The following is a 19,340-nucleotide window of genomic DNA, read 5'->3' on the forward strand; positions in this document are numbered from 1 at the left end:
CGCGTGTGTTTTGCAGCCTCTGCCTGCAGTACCTCTGCTCTGTCTCACGGGCCAAAGCGATCGCCGGGCCCAGGCTCAAGGAGCGGAAGAGACTCCACCTCTGGCTGGGGGAAGCAGCTGAGTCGCGTTGCAGAGGCAGGGCAGGTGGGAGGGGGTTGTGGCCATTCTGCAGGCTGCCAGTGCTGTGAGAGCCGCCATGTGCCCGTACCATGCTGGTCACAGGTCTTCTTCACTGACCCCAAGATGCTCAGTTACCCTGGCCCCATGGCGAGCAGAAGGGTCTGAGGCCGAGTGACACAACGCACGTTGGAAATGACGGGCGTAGGAGAGGAGCTGAGCTCCAGGGAGGTGGCCTGGCTGGGCCTCACAGGGATGTCCGGAGACCTCCCTGGCCTCCACCTCCTCCTCTGAGCCGGATGGTGGGACCGGTAGCCAGGCTGTTCTCCCCGGCGCTGCAGTGCTGGCGTTCTGCACACGCTGCAGAGAGCGCGGATCTTTTGAGCACAGCCACCCAAAGGCTGCTGTGGGCTCCAAGGCCCCCAAGGTGGCGGAGCTCACGGGGCGTGTCCCACCCTCATGGGAGACTAGTAAGGAAGGAAGTTCCAGCCAGAAGCCCGACAGGCCCGGCCAAGAGGTGCATTTGCTTGGAGCTTTCTGGGCAAGTGGACGATTGGCGGCCATTGTGCCGCAGGTGCCCAGAAGGTCCTTGTAAAATCTACATGGTCTCTAATGGAGCAGGTGGGGCGGGCAAAGGGTGGAAGTGGTCACTTCCTTTACCCTGAGTCCTCATGATAGCAGCCCATTTGCATGAAACATCCATTCCCAGTGTGTGGCTTAGTGATGTCACTGCCTCATTCACACTTGTTTAATCACTCTATGGTGAATGGCATTGTGGCGGGCTTTGGGGACAAAGCAAACAGATGGGGTCTCTGTCCTCGAGTTAACCGTCTGGCATATTGAACCAAGGGGTCACAAGATCGCAGTGTGACCAGGGTGTGGATGGGGAAGCTCACAGTGACTCAGCAGCTGTGAACGGAGGGTCAGTGTCGTCGAAGGGGCTTCCCTGAGGAGGTGAGCTGGGGTCTGACGGACGAGCACAAGTGGGTCAGGCAAGTGCGTTCCAGAGAGAAAGCAGCATGAGCAGCGAGCGGCCCTGGCGGGAGAGAAGAGTAAATGAGTGACGGGATGCCATCTTAGTGGAGCCAGGAATTCCTGGTGCAAGATGAGGTTAGAGAAAGAGAAGCCAGAGGGGCAGGGCCTGTTGGCCAAGCATCATGGGAAGCCACTCTAGGCTGTTAAACATCGAGGGGGTGACATGATTGAGGGGTAGAGAAAGGACCCAGAACTGCACAGGTATAAACAGCACTGGCCCATTCACCCACTGCAAACATTTTGTGAACTGTCAGCAGCGTCCCAGCCCCAGGCCCCCTGAGGGAAGGGGCGGGGCGAGCCTGGGGGCACTGCGTTTGTGTCTGGGTTTCCCAGCTGGCCCAGTGCAGGCGCTAAGGACCATTCCTCCTCTCCATGTTGGGCTCCTCCTTCACACCACTTTCCTTCCTGTTGCAGGCCTTCAGCTGAATTTCACTGCCTCCTGGGGGGACCTGCACTACCTGGGACTCACGGGCTTGGAAGTGGTGGGCAAGGATGGCCAGGCCCTGCCCATCAGCCTGCACCAAATCTCCGCCTCCCCCAGGGACTTAAATGACCTCCCCGAGTACACGGATGACTCCCGGACCCTGGACAAGTAGGTGTCTGCAGGAAGCTTAGCTCATGGCAGCCGGAGCAGGGCCTGTCCTGCATCTTAGACCTGAGATTCCAACGTCAGACAGTAACCCCCAGCCACCCCAAGGTCTGGTCACCTCATCTTAGAGTTAAGGAACCCAAGGCTCAGAAAGGGAGGGCACCCGGGACCGCACAGCGGGTGCAGGCTCTCCGGCTTCCAGGCAGAGCTTAGCTCCGGCCAGGAGCACAGTGGCTGCTCGGGGAGCTTTTGCAGGGGTGGCCCTGCCTGTCCTCATGAGCGGCCTCGCCTCTCAGAGAGCCAGCTGTCCCCTCCTTGCGACGGAAGGTGACTGCCGAGGAGGTCCCCGCACTCTCCTCTGCATTTGTCAGGTTTCATAAACCCAGGTTGGGTCAGGTCAGTAAGAGGACAGCCTGACATACAGCCTTGATCCACGGGGCCCTTAACCTGCCGAGGAGCACTGTCCCCTCAGGACAGCTGCCCTGCCTGGCCCTGCCTGGCCCTGCCTGGCCCTGCAAACAGAGGAGTCCAGGAGTCAGAGGGATGAGAGTTCAAATCCTGGCTCTGCCCCTTGCCAGCTAGTAAGTTTCTTAACCTCTTCAATAATCCTATATAATGAAAGCCTAATATGCTAACTGTCTGGTCATCCAGTCGGCCATTGAACCAATTAAAGCGTAATATGCTAATGATATGCTAAGGCCGCTCAACTGCTCACTATGATGTGCACTGACCACCAGGGGCAGATGCTCCAACCAATAGGTTAGCTTGCTGCTGGGGTCCGGCCGATCGGGACTGAGCGAGACGGGCAGGACACTCCCTGAAGCCCTCCCAGGGTCCCTCCCTGGCTGACCAACCTCCCATGTCCCTCCCCAGTCCCGAACGTGCACTGGTGGGGTCCCTTGGCCTGGCCTGCGCCCTCTTGCAATCCGGAACCCCTCAGGGGATGTTGGAGAGCCGGTTTCGGCCTGATGGCGGAATGACAGTCACTATGATGCACAATGACCACCAGGGTGCAGACACCCAACGCAGGAGCTGCCTCCTCATGGTCAGTGCGTTCCCACGGGGGGGACACCACTCAGCCAGAAGTCGGGCTCACGGCTGGCGAGTGCAGCAGCGGTGGCAGGAGCTCTCCCACCTCTGAGCCATCAGTCTGACATCCCCTGAGGGCTCCCGGACTATGAGAGGGCACAGGCTGGGCTGAGGGACCACCCCCTCACCCCACCCCCCACCCCCCAGTGCACGAATTTCATGCACTGGGCCTCTAGTAATAGTAATAATAACTGAAATTATAGTTGCCATGTTTTTTTTAGCCATTGTTAAATGCCAGGCGCTAAGCAGGTTACAGATATCCACCCATTTAATAAATAATATGATAGTTACCCCTGTGAACTGAGGGTGAGAGGGGTTAAAAACTGGCTGAAGGTCACTCAGACCAGCCAAATCATGGTTAGAGTGCAGGTATGGGAGAGCAGTGCCCATGCACTTAAGCACTGACTCATCCTGTCTTCCCTGCCTGGTTTCCTTATCATAGAACAGGGACAGTGAATCCCAAGGCTGGAGGCTCCCAGCCGCACCCCTGCCTGGCCCTGTGTTTCCTATAAAATGTTCTTTAGATCCAGAGGCCTGATCAGACTGAGGTTGGATTGTGGGGGTGTGGATGTCATTGTTCATTCCCTTCCGTGGTTGTCAGGCTTTCTGTGGTTGTGAAGCTCAGTGGCTAGGCCCATTAATTTATTCGGGGTTGCAAGCAGGTGATACACTGATGCTGTCTTTCTTTTTTTCATGAATAAAGAGAAATTTTCCCTCAATTATTTGTTTACTCTGAGGTATAATTCAAACAGGAAAGGCAGCCTAAATGTTTGATTCCTTTTATTTCTTAGTTTTCAAAATAACAAGTTGTTTCTCTAGAATCCTTTAATACATTTAGTTATTTATTCTTATTTATTTTTTGTTAATCCTCACCCAAGGATATTTTTCCATTGATTTTTTAGGAGTAGAAGGGAAGAAGGGAGGAAGGGAGAGGAAGGAAGAGAGAGAGAGAGAGAGAGAGAGGCATTATGTGAGAAAGACACATTGATTGCTTGCCTCCCCCACGCTCTTTGGGGCCTAGGATCAAACCTGCAGCCCAGGTACATGTCCTTGACCAGGAATTGAACCTGACCCTCAGTGCTCAGTCCAACCCTCTAACCACAGAGCCACACTGGCCAGGGCACATTTGGTTACCTTGGCTGTCATAATCACTGACTTAAATGTTCTATTTGTGAAGGGTTTCAATCTGTTGTAGTTTTTATCCTACTGATGCTGGATTAGATGCTCTTACACCTGAGGTGGGGAACCTTTTTTCTGCCAAGGGCCATTTGGATATTTATAATGTCATTTGTGGGCCATACAAATTATCAACTTAAACATTAGCCTGCTCTATTTGGTCAAACGTTTAACTAACTCACCCTGATGCCGAGACAGGGCCATACCACCCCTGTCTTAGACATTGGGAGCTCCTGGATCCTTTTTATTTTATTTCTTTTTTTAAATATATCTTATTTTTTTAAAAAAACATGTTATTGATTTTTTACAGAGAGGAAGGGAGAAGGATAGAGAGCCAGAAACATCGATGAGAGAGAAACATCGATCAGCTGCCTCCTGTACACCCCCCACTGGGGATGTGCCCGCAATCAAGGTACATGCCCCCGATCGGAATCGAACCCGGGACCCTTCGGTCCGCAGGGCGGCAACCCATCCACTGAGCCAAACCGGTTAGGGCTAAATATATCTTATTGATTTCAGAAATGAAGAGAGAGAGAGAGAGAAACATCAACGATGAGAAAGATACATTGATCGGCTGCCTCCTGCACGCCCCGCACTAGGGATTGAGCCTGCAACCCGGGCATGTGCCCTGACCAGGAATCGATCCGTGACCTCCTGGTTCATAGGTGGATGCTCAAGCACTGGGCCACACCGGCCGGGCTCCTGGATCCTTTTTAAAACAGTGAGTGGTCTCTGGCAGCTTCCCTGCTTTCTGACATAACAGGTCATTCCAGGCTCATTTTATGTATTTCTGTTAAAAGTTCTTATCTAAGTTTCAGGTATACTCATCTTGTATGTTTCGTATCCCAGATATGGACTCAGCCACTGTCCACAAAGCCCCAGTTCCTTTAGTGGAAAATGATGTTTAGAGACCATAATCTGGCCTCTAGGGTTGCTCATGCTACTGGGTTGGTCATTAATTCAAGGCCGTTTGGTGGGCAGAGCTGGGAGGGATCATTGGGTATCCTTGAGGGTATCTATGGGCCTCCCACACCCATCAGTTGTAAACACATCAGCAATTCTCTCTCCTCTCAGAACTGGACAGCAGTCTTGTTCTGGAGGCAGCCACAGGCCTAGGACAGAGAGGGAATGGCTTTGGGAAGGAAATAGAAGGTTCTCTGGTGTAGTCCTCAGTCAGCTTGACTCCACAAACACCCCACTGTTAAATCGCTGAATTTCCTCGGTTTTAAGATGCCAGCAATTGTAAGACACACCATCCATCAATTTAATAACCGCCTTTTAGAGAAAAAGCAAAGAACATTACCTCCTTGGATGAACGCTTCGATTATAAGATTTATTCCAAATCTAAAATTTTTAAATGTAGAAAAGGAAAAAAAAATAAAAGTTTATTTTAAAATATAGGAAACAGCCCTGGCTGGGTGGCTCAGTTGATTGGAGCGTCGTCTCATCCACCGAAAGGTTGTGGGTTCAATTCCCCGTCAGGGCACATACCTAGGTTGCAGGTTTGGTTCTTGGTTGGGGAGCATATGGGAAGGTAGCTGATTGATGTTTCTCTCTCCTTCCCCTTCCTCTGAAAAATCAAGAAGCATGTCCTCAGGTGAGGATCAATCCAATCCAATCCAATCCAATCCAACACAGGAGACAGGGCAGAGCTTCAAAGTCGCCAGGAAAGTGAGAGGAAGGCCCCTGTCCCCAGGCCAGAGCCACAGGAGAAGGGCGGGGCCTGGGTGTCCAGGGAAGTCGGGCAGAGCTGAGGAGGATGAGGCAGGATGTCAGAGCAGGAGAACTGGAAACTGGCCCGGACAGAGCAACCTGAGCAAGATGACAAGCTCAGAGCAGCGGCGGGGAGCACCGAGGGCTGGGGCTCCTCCAGCGGGGAAGCTCCCCGCGATGCCCACACGGGGGTCACAGCTCCCCCTAGACACTTGCCCTGAGCTTGTCCCACCCTGAGCTGCCAGGTTCACGCTGGGCTCCGTGTCCCTCCCAGCACAACAAAGAAGGGACAGACTCTTTCAAATGCATCCGAGTCCATACAGCCTTCAGAGAGGGAATGTTCGCCTCCGCCCCTCTGGCGCCACCGCCACCGTGCTGCCCCTTCGTGCAGTCTCTCCTGGGCCTGGGCCTCATTTTCCAGCAGGAAGAGCGGGGCCCTGCGGCCCGCAGCCCGCCTCCCCGCTGTGGCTGCGCCCGCCTCCCCCCTGTGGCTGCGCCCGCCTCCCCCCTGTGGCTGCGCCCGCCTCCCCGCTGTGGCTGCACCCGCCTCCCCGCTGTGGCTGCGCCCGCCTCCCCCCTGTGGCTGCGCAGCCTCGTGGTGGGCACTGAACAACCAAGAGGTTGCTTAACCTTCCCCTGCTCTGAGGCCTCGGCTCTCCTTCTCTAACGTAAATAACGAGACGATCACGCATGTCCAGTGCAGACAGCCGTTCCCACAGGTGAACTAGATTTTCCCTGAAATGGGGTCACGGGGTTTGGAGGGTCCTGGAAAATGGCACATCTGCCCCCTTTTAAAAAACTCGGAGGATGTCTCCACGCACCTTAAACAGCACAAACTGTTCTTTCTCTTCCTGTTTTCTTTTGTCTCATTTCACAGTTGAGAGGTGGCCCCTCACTGTTGATTAATGAGGTTCACGTCCCTGAATTCACCCCAGCCAGTCAGGCTCCTGGCGGGCAGGGGTGCAGTGGGCGGTGAGAGGGTGTCGACCCCGCGCTGGCCACCCCCCTCACCACTCCCTCTGCTGCGTGCAGGCTAATCGATGGAGCCAACATCACGATGGAGGATGAGCATATGTGGCTGATCCCCTTCTCGCCGGGGCTGGACCACGTGGTCACGATCCGCTTCGACGGAGCAGAGAGCATCGCGGGCCTGCGCTTCTGGAACTACAATAAATCTCCCGAGGACACCTATCGAGGGGTAAGGGGGGCAGGTGGCCGCGCTCAGCCCACTGCCAAGGAAACGGCGCCTTGATGAATGGCTGGCGTGGCTGCCAGAGAGGAGCATAAATCCTCCAGAACTTTCCAAAAGGCCACGGGGGTTTCAGCCAGGGAGAGCAGGCTGTGGTCTCCTCCTCCTGCAGACAGCAGACGCAGCCTAAAGAGCCTGGGCGGACTCGAGACACGGGCGCCGTGTCTGTTCTGGGGGCTCTGGGGTCCTCGGGCCCAGCCCTCATGCTGGTGGTCAGTGTGCCCTGCTCCCCGGGCGCTGTGGGCCAGGCCCTGGCCGAGGGCTGCTCGGGAACCCATCCTGCCGTGGACGCTCGTCCCCAGCTCTGGAGGCAGGCATATTCCCCTCGTCCCTCAGGAAAGTGAGGTGCAGGAAGGTCTGATGGCTCGTCCAGGGTCCTGAGCACAGCGCACGCCTGTGGGCTGCAGGGCCCCTGCCGCATGCGGGGAGAGCAGCCGTGCCCCCCACGGGCTTCTGACCCGTGTGAGCCAGGAAACGCTATGGACGCCATGGTGATTACACACCTCAGATCATACAGCCGTGCAGCTTGGGTGCCGAAGTCACGGGCCCTGAGTCTGAATCTCCACTCTGACCCTGACCCCCTGGGACCTTCCGAAAGTGGCCGCTTTCCCGGCCCTCGGCGTCCCCGTCAATAAAGTGTCGAGGAGGACGATACCTCCCCGGAAGGGAGGTCATCACCCTTTGCCATGCGAAGGTTGACAACGCCAGGACTAGGCTGAGGCCTGTGAGCCTGGGTCTGGGCTCCCACCACGTCCTGCATGCCGCAGAGTTCTCGGCAGGACCCGGGGGGCCGGAGGACTGGGGTACCGCAGTGGTGGCAGCCCAGCCCCCGGCGCTGTCTCTGGAGCAGCTGCAAACCCTCCCCGCCCGCCCTGTCTGCGTAGGTGCGCTCTCAGGTTCCGCACGTTTAAAAGTCAGATAAAAAACATTCGTGTGCTTCACCCCGTGCCTCTGGGTCTCTACATTCTCTTGAGTGAATCCCGCTTTGCCATTGACCTTCTGTGACCTGGAGTCACGTCCTGGGAACATTGGACCCAGAGCCCTGCTTCCCAGTCTGCCCCCACCATGCTCGGTGCCAGTGCCACATGGCCACCGTGGGAGGCTGGAGATGGGCCCCGTCTGAGAGGGCAGATCTTGGGGCAAGTGCAGTGGAAATTGTCCCCCAGCCCTAGCCAGTTTGGTTCAGTGGCTAGAGCATTGGCTTGCAGACTGAAGGGTCCTGGGTTCAATTCTGCTCAAGGGCACATGCCTGGGTTGCAGGCTCGGTCCCCAGTAGGGGGTGTGCAGGCGGCAGCCAATCAATGATTCTCTCTCATCATTGATGTTTCTATCTCTCTCTTCCTCTCTGAAATCAATAAAGATATATTTAAAAAGAAAAAAGAAACTGTGCCTCCCCAAAAACAATTGGATGGCTACTCCCCAGGGCACCTGGCTGTGGGCCATTGGCGGGGGTAGAGCCAGGCCTGATGCCGGGGCTTCCATCACTCCAGTCCTTGGGCAGATGCTTAGCCTCTCTGAACTCTAGTGTCCTTAGCTAAGAGGAGGCGATAAAAGACCCCCCCCCCCATGACAGTGCCTGGGGCAATCAGAGACACTTCCTGGGGGAGATGGTGGCCCCGGAAGAGGACAGGGACATCCCGGGCCTCTGCTTTGCTCTCTGGCCAGCTTCGCTTACGGTGGCTTTCTCCACGGGGCACACCTGGCAGCCCTAGGCTTTTTCAAGCGCCAAACCCAGCAGAAGAGAGGCCTCCTCTTTCGAGGCGCCAGCCAACCCAGGCCTGGTGCTGGTTGCTCCCGTCCCCTTAGGCTGAACCAGCCCAGGGCAGGGGTGGGAGCGCTCAGTTTGCAGGCCCGGGCCACAGGTCCCGCCGGGGCGGGTGGGAGTGAGGTTTGAAGAAAGCAGATGGAGATAGGGTGACAGCTTTTGGGCCCTCATATCCAGCCAAAGCCGTCACCCTGCCCTTTGCAGGTTTATGTGCCTGTGACTACTGACTGCATATGGGGCTCCCTTAATGCTGACGGACGAAGGGCTCCAGGAGCACAGGTGTCCCCTCTGCGAGGAGGGTCCTGCGGCATCTCCCGGAGCTCCCGGGAGGAGTTCCACCAGTTTGGTCAGCAGCTGGTCCCATGTAGCTAACCACGAAGGTGGAGTGAGGTTCCACGGAGCCTGGATTCCAAAATGTGTGGTTGGAGGGCGGGTGCTAGCTGATCACCCCCTCTGCTCACTCAGAGCTGAGCCACCTCACACCCTGTCATTGGGGCTTTGAGATTTACTGCTAGTTCCCAGCCACCTGGCTGGCAAAATCTGGCAGAGAACAGGGCGACCTGTTGGCCCAAATTCAATTGATTCAGCGTGCTCTTAGTAAGCACCTATTGCGTGCCAGGCCCTGGGGCAGAGGGAGAAATGGTCCAGCTGAGGGCTCTGCCACCAAAGCTCAAACCACCAAGGACACCGCCCTAGCAGGACAGCTAGGGGCCGCGGTGAGGTGTGCCCAGGGCTGACGGAAGGAGCGGTGCAGTGCGTGTTTGTGCCAGGCCTGTCCTGTCCTGGAAACTTGACATAAGTGAACTCATTATTGAGCCCATTTAACAGATAAGGACATCGAGGCAGGGGAAGGATGGCAGAGCACTGAGTCCATGCCCTTGACCACCGTGTCATACCACCTCAGGCCACGGTGACGTGTCCACCGGGGCAGGGCCTCACCTGCCTTGTCTCCTGCTCTCTGCCCAGCACCCAGCACAGCCGGGCACAGTAGGGATGCCACTGGAGAGTGGACTGGTCTGGGAGGAAGCTCTTTCTGAGTCACAAACAGCAGCTCCAGCTGCAGCTGAGTGGGGGACAGAGCACAGCCTTGCTTTGTGTTCTAGGCCAAAATCGCCCACGTCTCCCTGGACGGCCTGTGCGTCTCCCCTCCAGAGGGCTTTCTCATCCGCAAGGGGCCCGGCAACTGCCACTTTGATTTTGCTCAAGAAATCCTCTTTGTGGACTACCTGCAGGCTCGGCTCCGGCCCCCGCTGGCCCAGAGGTGAGGAGCGCGCCGCACACCCTCCCTCCGCCGTGGGCTCAGCCTGCGCTCTGAAGTGTCCGCCTAAAGCGGTTTGAAATGGTGATCAAACGCATTGCTTTTCAACTTGGCTGTTTCTAAAGCTCAGCCAAGCCTCTCCGGGAGCCTGTGGGATGTACCCACCTTGTCTGGTGTCTGGGTTTCTCGCAGGCTGGAGTGCTGGCGACTTTAAATGCTTCGTTAGGCTTCCTGCTGGGAAAAGAGCATCCCAGCCGCCTGGCTCCAGAAATGCCCGCCGGCTGGTTCAGGGAAGGCCTCCCTGCTCTGGCCTCTCAGTTCCTGACTTAGAAAGATTCAGAGAAAAACAATGCCTAACATTTCATGGATTCACTGGGATTTCTTGGCCCCATTCTCAGCTGCATTGAGTTCATAACCATTTGTAAATGCCACATTAAGGCCACTCACTTAAACCCCCTGATGTTCCAATGCCAGGGGCCAAGTTCTCGAAACAAAATGAGTTTCCTGCACGGTAGCTGGGACCACCTCTTGGGCCAGTCCCTGGGAACAGTCACTAATGATAACATTGCCCTTGAAATGAGGGAAACCAGGCCAGGCGGAGTGCACTGCTGAGACCAGGGAGAGAAGCCCCGTGGGGAGGACATGGAGGAAGACAGGGCTCCCCCTCCAGAGCACCTGCTCTGTGCCGCATGCTTCACGTTCATTCAGGTAGAGACGATTCTGCCCATTTTACAGATGTGGGAACTGAGGCCCAGCTAGTGAAGCCACTTGCTCAGGATCAAGAAGCCAAAGCCTTCAGGGTGCGGCCCACCTTCCGGCCTCCTCTCCCAGCCCTCCTGCCCCCACTCTCCACTGCAGCTACCCCGCCCCCAGCTGCTTCCTGTGGCAAACAGCACCCTCCCCCCCCCCCCCCCCCCCCCCCGCCCCCAACCCCTTTCCACCTAGGGGCCTTTGTTCTTTTTGTCCCTGTGCTGGGAAGGCACGGCTCTGACTCTTCCAGTGGCTTCCTCCTCCTTAGCTCAGTCATCGCCTTCCTGCCCGTGTCCCCCTCTCCACCCTGTGGCCTGTCGGGTGCCTCGCCGAGCTCTCAGCACAAGGGGCAGTAGGTGGGGTGGTTAGGAGAACTCTGGGACTGGACAGCCTCGGGTCACACCCCAGTTCTGCCTCCTGCCAGCTGTGTGGCCTTGAGCAGGTGATTTCACTGCTCTGAGCTCCGCTTTCCTCATTCACACTGGGGATGTGAGTACCGTCACTTGGGTAGTTTAAGGCATAGAAGAGTCCATGTCAGTCAAGCCTGTGCCAAGTTGGCTATGGCCGAGCTCCCCAGTGGAACGGGAGCTCCATGTGAGCAGGAGCTTCGCTGTGGTTTCCGCGCCCCCGCCCCCCTCCCCCGCCCCCCGAATGCTACCGCTGTCTGTCTGCAGAGTCTATGACTGGGAATCGCTGACCAGCCATTCGAGCCCTTGTGTTCTGCTGTCTTGTGTTTCCTTAGGCTCAACACGAAAAGCCTGGAGCGGGCGAGCATGGACTACGAGGCCCCGCTGATGCCCTGCGGCTGTATCCTTCTCCCGCCCTCCACACACCCTGGGCCTGGGGGCCAGGCCTGCAGCCGGGGAAGGGCATGCCTTGCCAGGGCCCATCCTCTGTAAAGCTCATGTGCCCTCCCCCCCAGGACAGCCCGCGTCCTTGAACGGACGGCAGGGAACAGGTTCTCTGTTTTTGGCACTTTGCAGTCAGGGAAACTGAGGCATGAGGCAGTGTGAGGCCTGGTCAGTTTGTTCAGCATATAATGGGTTTGTGACACAAATGTGTCCCCACCCTCCCAGCTCCCTGGAGAGCACTGTCCCCTCCTGCACCTCATCTCCTGGGCCTGGAGAAAGGTTTTAATTCACACACACACTCACACACACACACACACACACTCACACACACACACTCACACACTCACACACTCACACACAAACACACACTCACACACACTCACACACATACACACAAACACACACTCACACACACACACTCACACACACACACTCACACACACACTCACACACACACATACACACACTCACACACACACACACACTCACACACACTCACACACACACACTCACTCACACACTCACACACACACACTCACATACTCACACACACACACACACACACTCACACACTCACACACACACTCACACACACATACACACACTCACACACACACACACACACACACAGTTCAAATGAAAGAATCTGATACACATACAGTTTGCCAGGATTCAGTTTCAGTGAGAGAAAAAATCATTTTTTTGCTCTTGTTCATCTGTATAAACCAAAACATTATATCCCTATGTTATCTTTGTCATTGTTTTCCTTTGATCTCGTGAAATCAAGCCTGTTTTTCCTTAATAGCGTGCCCCAGTCATTTTTCAGTTTCAGCTCCTGACCAGTTGGGGTGACCCCTATTACATCGGCCTCACCGGCCTCGAGCTGTACGATGAGCAGGGAGAGAAGATCCCTCTGTCGGAAAACAGTATCCTTTCTGGGCAGGCGGGGCTCCGCCCAACTGCGGGGAGCGCGGAGGGCGGGAGGAGCAGAAGCCCTGACTGTGGAGGGAAGTGTCGCTGTAGGAACCGGACCTGGGAATAAATGTGCTGGTGGGCTCGGCCTACAGTCAGGTGCTGACCCGTGGGGGTGGGCAGAGCAGCGAGCAGCTCCAGCCATGCCTGACCAGGCCCCGCAGCAGGAGTTCCACAGCACAGGGTCGGTGGCGGGAATGGGGCGGAGCCCCCAGCTGCAGGCCCCTCAGAGTTCTAAAGGCTCTGACAAGGCCTGTTGGGAGCAGCCTGTCACACTGGACTCAACTCAGTGTGTCCTGAATGTATTGACCCTGGAGCCCTGTGATCATGGAATGCCGCACAAGGATTTACCCAATGAGTTTTTCACTATTTTACATTAGTATTTTTAAAAAATTAGTTTTCATATGAAAATCCCTATCTTTAGCTCTTCTTGAGAAATTGGCAGTGCCAAGCCACAGGACACGAATATCTGCTACCGTTCCCCCAGGCATGTCCTTCTGGTTGATCTCAGCCCTCGGTCCTTATTTGTTATCTACCAGGCCCCCAAACCCAATGTTAACATTTACTGAGGGCTCCTCTGTGCCAGGCACTGTGCCAGGGCTTGCCGCTTGGTACCTCATTTGCCCTCACAACAATCTTGTGAAGTGAGTGTTGTTCCCATTTTACAGATGAGGAACTGAGACACAGAGAGGTTGGGTAACTTGTCCAGGGTCACACAGCCAGTGCGTGGTGGAGCTGGGAGTCTGATTCCAGAGACCATGCACTTAATACTGAGCTGCCATGTCTCTCTGATGGAACCCGCCTGACCCCTCTGGGCTTCTGACCCGTGATCCCAACACCCCCCAGTTAGGGGCCTGCCTTGCATCTCTGGGGCCCCTGGGTTCCAGTGGCATCCTTTTCTCCTTCCCTGGTGTCACCATCCTCACCTGGGATAAGTGATTCTTGCTGGTTTTGATCATTAGGTTCCATGGTTTTACTGGGAGAGCTCACATCCCGTGTCTCTGAGACCCTCGCATCAGTTCTGGGACCTGGAGAAGGTTATACCCATTTTACAGATGCGGAACCAGCCCAGAGACGTCCCTGACTTGCCCAGGACCTTGGGTCAGAAGGGCAGAGCCAGAGCTGGAATCAGGTTCTCTGGCCCCAAGTTGATGCCCGTCAGGGAGCGGCTGCCGCCGAGCCAGGCCGCCTCCGGTCCTTCCAGCCTTGCATGGTCCGCACAGGCACAGCCGTGGCCCGTCGCCCTGCAAGACAAACCCTTTGCAGAGTTTGCCCTCCACTCTCCAGAGTGGCAGCCACGTAGCTTGTTCCTTCCTCTAGCAGTTGGTGAAACTGGGCGTCCCATCCTCACTCCGCCCCGCTCCCCTCAGCCTCAGGCTCGCATCTCCCCAGAACCTGTCCAATTGGCTGTCACCTCTCAGGCTGCTCTGCCTGCCAGGCCGGTCCCCGAGCCCACAGTGTGATGGAGGCTGGCAGCCGTGTGGGTGGTGCAGGTCCGAGTACGTTTCTTCGCGTTATGGCAGCTTAGAGGCCTCCTCAGACATCGCTGCCTTCCCCGACAGCGTGAACTCCCTGGAGGGCGTGTGTGGGGACGTGCGGACCCCTGACAAGCTCATCGACCAAGTGAACGACACCAGTGACGGCCGGCACATGTGGCTGGCCCCCATCCTGCCTGGCCTGGTAGGTTCTGGAGGCTCTCAGCCCTGAGTGGATGGAGGCTTCCTGTCCCTGGGCTCAGGGACACGTCTTCCTTCCAGGCCACGTTCATCCCCAGCCTCCTGACCTTTTTGCTCCAATGCCTGACGGAGAGCCTGGGGTGGGCTTTGCCCACGGGGGCCTGGATGGTGGAGGGAGGGAGGAGGAGAGCAGCCAGGAGATGGACAGGTGGGTTTAGCACCCGCCAGCCTCAGCCGCAGGGCCCGATGCCGGGGCAGTGATGTGTAGCAGCGTCTGCGTGTCCCTGTGACTCCTGACACGTCCCCCTTTCCACTCCCTGGAGTTGGGCAGGAGGATAAGCGGGTACATTTTTCTCTCAGTTCTGGGAGGGAGGTTTTCCAAAGGTCCTTCCCCCAAGGGTCCATCGGCTTCCCTTGAGTGGAGGCCAGCGCCCTAGCCCCAGCCCCACATTGCAAAGGGGCGTGCAGAGATCATCACCCTTAAACCCGGCCACAAGATCGTGGCCCCACGCAGCCCAGCCTGCTGCCAGTTTGAGCGTGACCAGTGCACACGCCCTCGTCTTTCACCTCCACTCTGAGGATGGCCACAGGCTGAGCACAGGGCCAAACCAGCCTGAGCCCGTGGCCCGCTGGGTGCGTGTTACTTCATTCTCTCTTCCAAGGAGCCCCTGGTATTTGAGTCTGTTGGGAAGGGAGGAGGGGAGGCGATTGGGCGCCACTTTACTAGCTGATTCTGCTGCTGATCTGAGCCGCCCCCTCCCCATTTCCCACTCCCCACAGAGACTCAAAGACGCTGGTACTGAAAACCACCCAGCGGAGCCTCAGGGCCTGTCCGCTGTGCTTTTCATTCACAATCGGGAAGGACGAACGGTCGGGGCGTGCTGATTGCTGGGCAGTGCTCCTCACTCGGGTCGAGGCCTGTGCCTTGGCCTCGTTGCCCCAGACTGTTTCTGGCCTGACCTGCGGGCAAGGGAAGGGTGCCCAGTTCTCTGCGGTATTTAACTGGGGGCCACGCCAGCCCAGGAAAGCAGGCCTCCATGAGCCAGCTCAGCGTTTTGTTGGAAACGCAGCCACACGTGACCTGACTCTCAATGGGCTTCGAGGAGATGAAAGGCCGTGGGAACCCGTGCGCCGTGGCCGAGCAGCCCAGGCGCCCCCACCCAGCCCAGAGCCTCTGCTTGCAAACAAGCCTGTTAATGGCTCTCCTCCCTGACAGGTGAACCGGGTCTATGTGATTTTCGATCTGCCTACCACCGTGTCGATGATCAAACTGTGGAATTACGCGAAGACACCCCATCGGGGGGTGAAGGAGTTTGGCGTGAGTGCTCACTGGCGGGGTTGTGAGAGAACTGTGCTCGCTGGTGATTAGGCCGCCGGCAGCTGTCGTGGGATGCGGTTCAGTTGGCTCCTCTCTGGTGCAGCCTTAGACACCATGCCAGGTCCTCCGTGCAGGAAGGCTTCCCAGCCAACCATGACCGAAACCCCCTCCCAGGGGCTGGAATCCTCACCCTGAACACAGAGAGTGGCTTTTCTCTCCTCCCCTCTTCCCCAGTCGGACTGACCGAGGGAGCTCTCGGTGCCGGGGGCCTGGGTTGGGGAAAGTGGACCTGGGGCTGCCCGGCGCGGCCTCGTGCTAAGGCGCTCAGCCCCTGAGCCTCAGCTCCCCGGCAGCAGGCGGCTGGCGGCTGTGCCTTCCCCACGGCACGGCAGGCAGGTCTGTGCAGACACGCACTTCGCCCAGTCACATGTGGGAGGGGCCCTGCCAGCCGTGCCGCCAGCCCCTCCTCTGTTCTGTTCAGCTCCTGGTGGACGACTTGCTCGTGTACAACGGGATCCTGGCCATGGTGGGCCACCTGGTGGGGGGCATCCTGCCCACGTGCGAGCCCACGGTGCCCTACCACACCATCCTCTTCACCCAGGACGTGGACATCCACCACCAGGAGAAACACACCGCCATCAGGTGGGCGAGCGGCCGCAGCCCCGCCAGCCCTGCCGAGAACAGGGCAGGACGGCTGGCCTGACCGTCTCCGCCTTCCCTCTGCAGCGGCCACGTGGAGGACCAGGACGTCCAGATGATGAACGAGAACCAGATCGTAACCAACGCCAAGAAGAAGCAGAGCATCGTCGACCCAGGTCCGCTCGGCTCTCTGCCTGGGCCCCTCGGGAGTCTGGGCTGAATAGGGACGAGCCACCGGCCTCACACCCTCTGGCACCTGCCTGCCCTCAGACCCCCTTCCCCACCCAGCAGCCTGGCTGGGGGCTGGAGGGGCTGAGGAGGCGGGGCCGAGCCCCATGCGCCTTCCTCCTGCAGGCCCCTCGTGGCTGGCACTGCTTCCCGGACCCAGGCCTCACATGCAGAGGGCAAGGCCGTGAAGGCAGAAGCGCATTCTCGAAGGGGTGGCCCTGGGCCATGGCGAGCCCGTGGGGATACACGGGGCAAGGGCTTCTCAGAGGAGGTGGTGTTTGAGCCGCACCCTGAAAGATGCAGGGCTGGCCAGGAAGAGGGAACAGCAGGGCGGAGGCTGGAGGGGTGGCCAGCCTGTCCAGTGGGGGTCAGTGTGCAGGAGTGCCGGCTCGAGGCTGCTGGGAGCTCAGGAGGGCCCACGTCTCCACGGGCCCTGGGTGGAAACGCAGGCAGTTCAGATTTCAGCCTGAGCGGGTGGGGCAGCCCTCGGGGGGAGCTGGGTACCCTGACTCCCCTGTGCTCTCTCTCCACAGCCTTACGCCCCAAAACCTGCCTGAGCGAGGAGACAGCAAGACGGCGGCGGTGCTGACCAGAAGGAGGGAGCGCTGGTCCTCAGCCCGCGTGGGCTCCCTCACTGGCCCTGCTCAGCACCATGTCCCCCTCGGTCCTCAGTGCAGCCCAGACCCCAGCACTGGAAGAGAGCTGTGGCGCGGAGGGGAGCCGCTGAGGAGAAGGGACTCGAGGGGGGAGGGCCTGGAAAAGATGGGCGACAGGCGGAGCAGGCAGGGCTGCTGCAGGGTCAGGGCCTTCCGCTCTCCCATAAGATCCAGCAAAACAGGCAGCATCCACTCAGCCCCGTCCTGGTTCCCTGAGCCAGGTCTGGCTGGGCCGGGACAGGGAGGTGGGCTGGCGAGGCCTCCATCCAGCCTGGAGCCAGGCTGAGCACAGCACAGGGCCCAGGCCTCAGGTACCAGCGCTCCAGAGGTGTGCCCGGGGGCTCCACCAGCAGCCCCTCCCCAGGCACATCCCTGCCTCCTTTGGGGGCTGGCAGAGCTGCCTGGGAGGGTGGACTCTTCCCTGGACCCTCATGTCCAGCCAGGACTGCTGCCCCCCCTCACTCGTCCCGCCAGGGCCCGCGGGAGAGGACAGATCCCTCAGAGGGGCTGCTTCTGCAGGCTGCCCCCTGGGCGAGCTGGAAGGGGCTGGCCAAAGGCCCGTGTCGCTGAGGAAAGGAAGGGAGTGGGCCCACCGTGCCGAGCCGGGCCACCTGGCATGCCGGGCCCTCGTCCTGCCCAGATAGGACCGGCAGGCGGGCAGCTGCGGACCCAGGGGGCAGCGGGGGCCCATCCAGAAGCCTCTGGCTTGAAGGCAGGGAGCGGAGGACCAGGGCCGGCCCCACCCGCAGCCCCAGAGGCTCACCTTCCCCGTGAGCTCCAGAGAGGCCTCACCGCTCCCTGCCCGGCTGGAGTCTGCAGGCTTCTCTCGCTGGTTCTTTGGTCCATGGCCCGCCCCAGAGCCAGGAGTGGGGTTCTAGCTGCCCAGACCCCCACGCTCCTCCCTCTTCCAGCGGCTTCCCAGCAAGTTGGAGACGTGCCTTGCACCCCACCGAGCGGAGCCCGGAGCACATCTATTTCCATCTATGTAACGAGCTCGGATCAGGGACCTAATTGCTTTCCCAGTGGTGGGTAATTTCTCGTTCCCAATATTAATCCGTTGTTTTCCTGGCGCCCGGCCCGGCCCGCGTTACTGTACTGCGAGTGCGTTCCTATGCAACCGAGAGCCTGCAGATACTTTGCGAGCTTCGCGGCCTCCTCGGGCAGCTGTGCAAATGCGCTTTACATTCGGAGCGCGAGGTCCATGTGAAGATAAGGACTTGTTTCTCCCCAAGAGAATCCATCATTTCTGTAGCTTCTAAGCCCCCACCTCTCTGCTCACCTCCCAGACGTGGCGCGCCTCTGGGACCGGGCTCCCAGGAGAGCTGACGCCGCTGGGGCTGATCAGTCCAGCTCTCAGTGCCCGAGACGTGCCAGGCCTTTCCAGGGAGCCGCCGTCCGTCCGTGCCCGAGGCACGGGCACAGGTCAGATTCCCGGGAACATTGCCCAGACCCGGCACTCGCCCTGGGTCTCAGCTGATGTTTATAGTAATTGTGTGCACCATGCAATTTCGGAGGAAAGAACCGCTGTGACAGGCATTAGCTCTAAAATAAATTTCTATTTTTTTCTCTTGCAAAATCAATAAGAGATGTTATTAAGAACACGTTGGCACACTGGGCTTGGGGTCGGAGGTGGCCCATGCTGCCTCCAGGAGGGAGCCAGAGTCCACGGAAGGCTGGCCCATGGCGCGGGCATGTCCCTCTCTGAGCGTCCTTTCCCCGCCTGTGAGCGGGGGTCCTGGGCCTGGCGCTGGGTGAGGAAAGCCCATGCGTATGTGGTGATAGGAGCCCATGCTTGTGGAGCGGTATTCCGGGCCTGGCTCTAACCGGCTGCCTCATGGAGCAGCCCCCTGGTGGGCGCTGCAGGGCCCTCCTTTTACTGACGAACCTGAAGTGCAGAGGCACAGCCTTGAGGCGACTAGTCCTGGCCCAAATCCCGACACAGGCAGGGGAGAGCGAGGCGGCGGTGAGGCCCGGCCTTTGGCGGTGAAGCTGGGCCTCTGGCGCGGAATCGCCCTCAGCGCGGGTGCTGGGAGCCCACACCAGAGCTGATTCTCGGCCTCCCACTTGGGGCTCCACTCCCCTGCCTGTGGCAGCTCTTGGCATTGGATAGCGCAGCGCTTGAGTGAGAAGAAGGCTCTGGTGAGGGGTGGGTGTCTGCACTGCGGCATGGGTGCCAGTAATTGCCTGGCGAGGGTAAGAGGCCCTCAGGAAGCCCACCTCGCTCCCAGTGCCAGGGTGAGAGGAGTCCCTCTCTCCGTC

General features: G+C 58.4%; 1 protein-coding gene across 5 annotated transcripts in view; it reads left to right on the plus strand.

The window, feature by feature from the left end:
* The window catches only part of KATNIP (katanin interacting protein), a 207,911-nt gene extending 189,247 nt beyond the window's left edge, over positions 1 to 18,664 (plus strand). For all 5 annotated transcript variants that reach the window (XM_070413423.1, XM_070413428.1, XM_070413425.1 and 2 more), the window contains 10 exons: positions 1,567 to 1,744; positions 6,752 to 6,917; positions 9,837 to 9,994; positions 11,484 to 11,548; positions 12,408 to 12,518; positions 14,105 to 14,244; positions 15,457 to 15,558; positions 16,040 to 16,200; positions 16,285 to 16,373; positions 16,959 to 18,664. In XM_070413423.1, coding sequence (XP_070269524.1) covers positions 1,567 to 1,744; positions 6,752 to 6,917; positions 9,837 to 9,994; positions 11,484 to 11,548; positions 12,408 to 12,518; positions 14,105 to 14,244; positions 15,457 to 15,558; positions 16,040 to 16,200; positions 16,285 to 16,373; positions 16,959 to 17,014 — 1,226 coding nt within the window. In that variant the 3' untranslated portion in view covers positions 17,015 to 18,664. The remainder of the gene's footprint in view (positions 1 to 1,566; positions 1,745 to 6,751; positions 6,918 to 9,836; positions 9,995 to 11,483; positions 11,549 to 12,407; positions 12,519 to 14,104; positions 14,245 to 15,456; positions 15,559 to 16,039; positions 16,201 to 16,284; positions 16,374 to 16,958) is intronic.
* The last annotated feature ends 676 nt before the right edge of the window (positions 18,665 to 19,340 follow it).

The sequence above is a fragment of the Myotis yumanensis genome, unplaced genomic scaffold, assembly GCF_028538775.1.
Source record: "Myotis yumanensis isolate MYYU_CA2020_CCGP unplaced genomic scaffold, mMyoYum1.0.hap1 SCAF_4, whole genome shotgun sequence".
NCBI classification, from domain to species: Eukaryota; Metazoa; Chordata; class Mammalia; order Chiroptera; family Vespertilionidae; genus Myotis; species Myotis yumanensis.